Here is a 1,759-nt window from a genome sequence, read left to right on the forward strand (position 1 = left end):
TATTTCTAAATTTATATTCCAAAAACTTAATATAGAGTGCTCAAATTTTAGGATATATAAAAGCTAAAGTCAAATTTAAAACTATCAGAATTCTTAATTTCTACAAGTTTTTGAGACGTAGAGATTTGCAGTTTTTTAGAGGTTTCAAAACTTTCGTTAAACGCCAAAAAGGTCTACGACTTTATGTTGACCTTGTAGAATTCTAAATTATTTTTGAAATCTCGAATTTACAAAATATGAGAATTCTAGAAAACAATCTAGAATCCTACTGATTCAACAGAATATGAAGAAGAATCTTGAAATCTTGCGAACCTTCGAATTTTTAGACATTTTTAGATTGATATTTCAGATTTCATTTCTAGAAAACTCAAATTTTAGAATGTTTATAATTTTGAAGCTACAATTGCATCTCTAACTCTTAGAATTTACTCCCAAATTCGGGTTTTGCCACACGCAATTTGTTAAAAACACCAATGGCAGATAAAAAATGCAATAATTACATTTTACACATTTCAAATTACTACTTATAAACAATTTATTTGTAAAATAAACTACTATTATTAAATTAATTACTAGCTATTAATTGGGATCAAATACTAACGTTTCGTTTCCTCCTATCCACCATCCTCAGGCCTTGATCGGAAACTTCAAGAATGCATGGTTGCGAATCTGGATCGCTTCCCGAATTCCCGATAACTCTCCTCACAGCTTGACAAACCACCGACGTCCCCTTATGTGCTAAAGTCTCCACCGACCCCAAATACCCCAACAAATACCTCTCCCTCCTCCCATGCTCACACGATGAGTCCCAATCGCTGTAATCACAGTCTACTGCATAAGCAGAAGGGAAAATCCCCATTCTTCCCGTCCTCAAATTAACCCCTAAAGAAATAACCAATTTTATCGCAACCCACAGTTAATTTGAAAGTTACCTTCAGACCACAGATCGTCGGCTTCCTTTTGCACGTAAATCGGGTCCCCAATTTCGACCTCGATTTCGTCGTCGTGTCTCGGCACGAATTTGTGGAGTCCTCGATGGGTGGCTTCAAGCATTTCGACGTCGTTATAATAAGATATGCCCATGATGGGTGACATGGATTTGAAACCATCGGTTCCCGTGGGAGAATGGGCTGTGCTGTGGCCACTGTCGGCGTCTGTTATAAGGCGATCCGAGTCGGGGGAATCTGTGTCCCAGAGATATCCGCATTTTAATACTAAGATTGAGCTTGGTCCACTGCCCCCTGAAGTGCCTAATTCGTCTGCGAGAGACATTTCGCGAGATGCGTGGTATTGTGCATTGTACATACTGACCACAGAAGCTGCAAAATATTTCCAAAATTATTTGTAAAATAATGTAAAATTGACGTTTGACAATTTGTAAACACATAAAAGTGCAAAAAACGCAAATTGTCAAAAACAAAATTGTCAAATTTACATAGTGTGAAAAAGGTTGTTCCCAAAAAGGTTAGAAAACTATCAAAAGAAATGTCTTAGCAGTGTCATAGTCAAACAAGTTTTTGAGACAAATTTGCAGTTTTTTTTCATTATTGAAGCTAAAACTAAAACTAACTCTAAGAATTTCAGTTAGTAGTTTGTCTAATATTTCTAATTAAGAAACTGGTTTAGAAATTTGTTTTTAAAACTTTGTTACTTAAAATCCTAAGTCTAAAATAGAATCTACAGAAGAATCTTAAAATCTTGCAATCTTTAAATACCAATTTATAATAATTTGAAAGTCCCCTTAATTTGGAAAATCTTT

At 35.0% G+C, this 1,759-nt stretch overlaps 1 protein-coding gene across 1 annotated transcript in view; it reads right to left on the minus strand.

Moving 5' to 3' along the window:
- Positions 1 to 1,759, minus strand: part of LOC123015850 (JNK-interacting protein 1) — an 11,122-nt gene that overhangs the window by 4,805 nt on the left and 4,558 nt on the right. The window contains exons 3-4 of the mRNA XM_044415876.1: positions 933 to 1,319; positions 602 to 882 (exon numbers count right to left, since the gene is read on the minus strand). Coding sequence (XP_044271811.1) covers positions 602 to 882; positions 933 to 1,319 — 668 coding nt within the window. The remainder of the gene's footprint in view (positions 1 to 601; positions 883 to 932; positions 1,320 to 1,759) is intronic.

The sequence above is a fragment of the Tribolium madens genome, unplaced genomic scaffold (genome assembly GCF_015345945.1).
Source record: "Tribolium madens isolate multiple individuals breed KSU strain unplaced genomic scaffold, Tmad_KSU_1.1 Scaffold_11;HRSCAF=98;Tcas5.2_LG3b, whole genome shotgun sequence".
NCBI lineage: Eukaryota > Metazoa > Arthropoda > Insecta > Coleoptera > Tenebrionidae > Tribolium > Tribolium madens.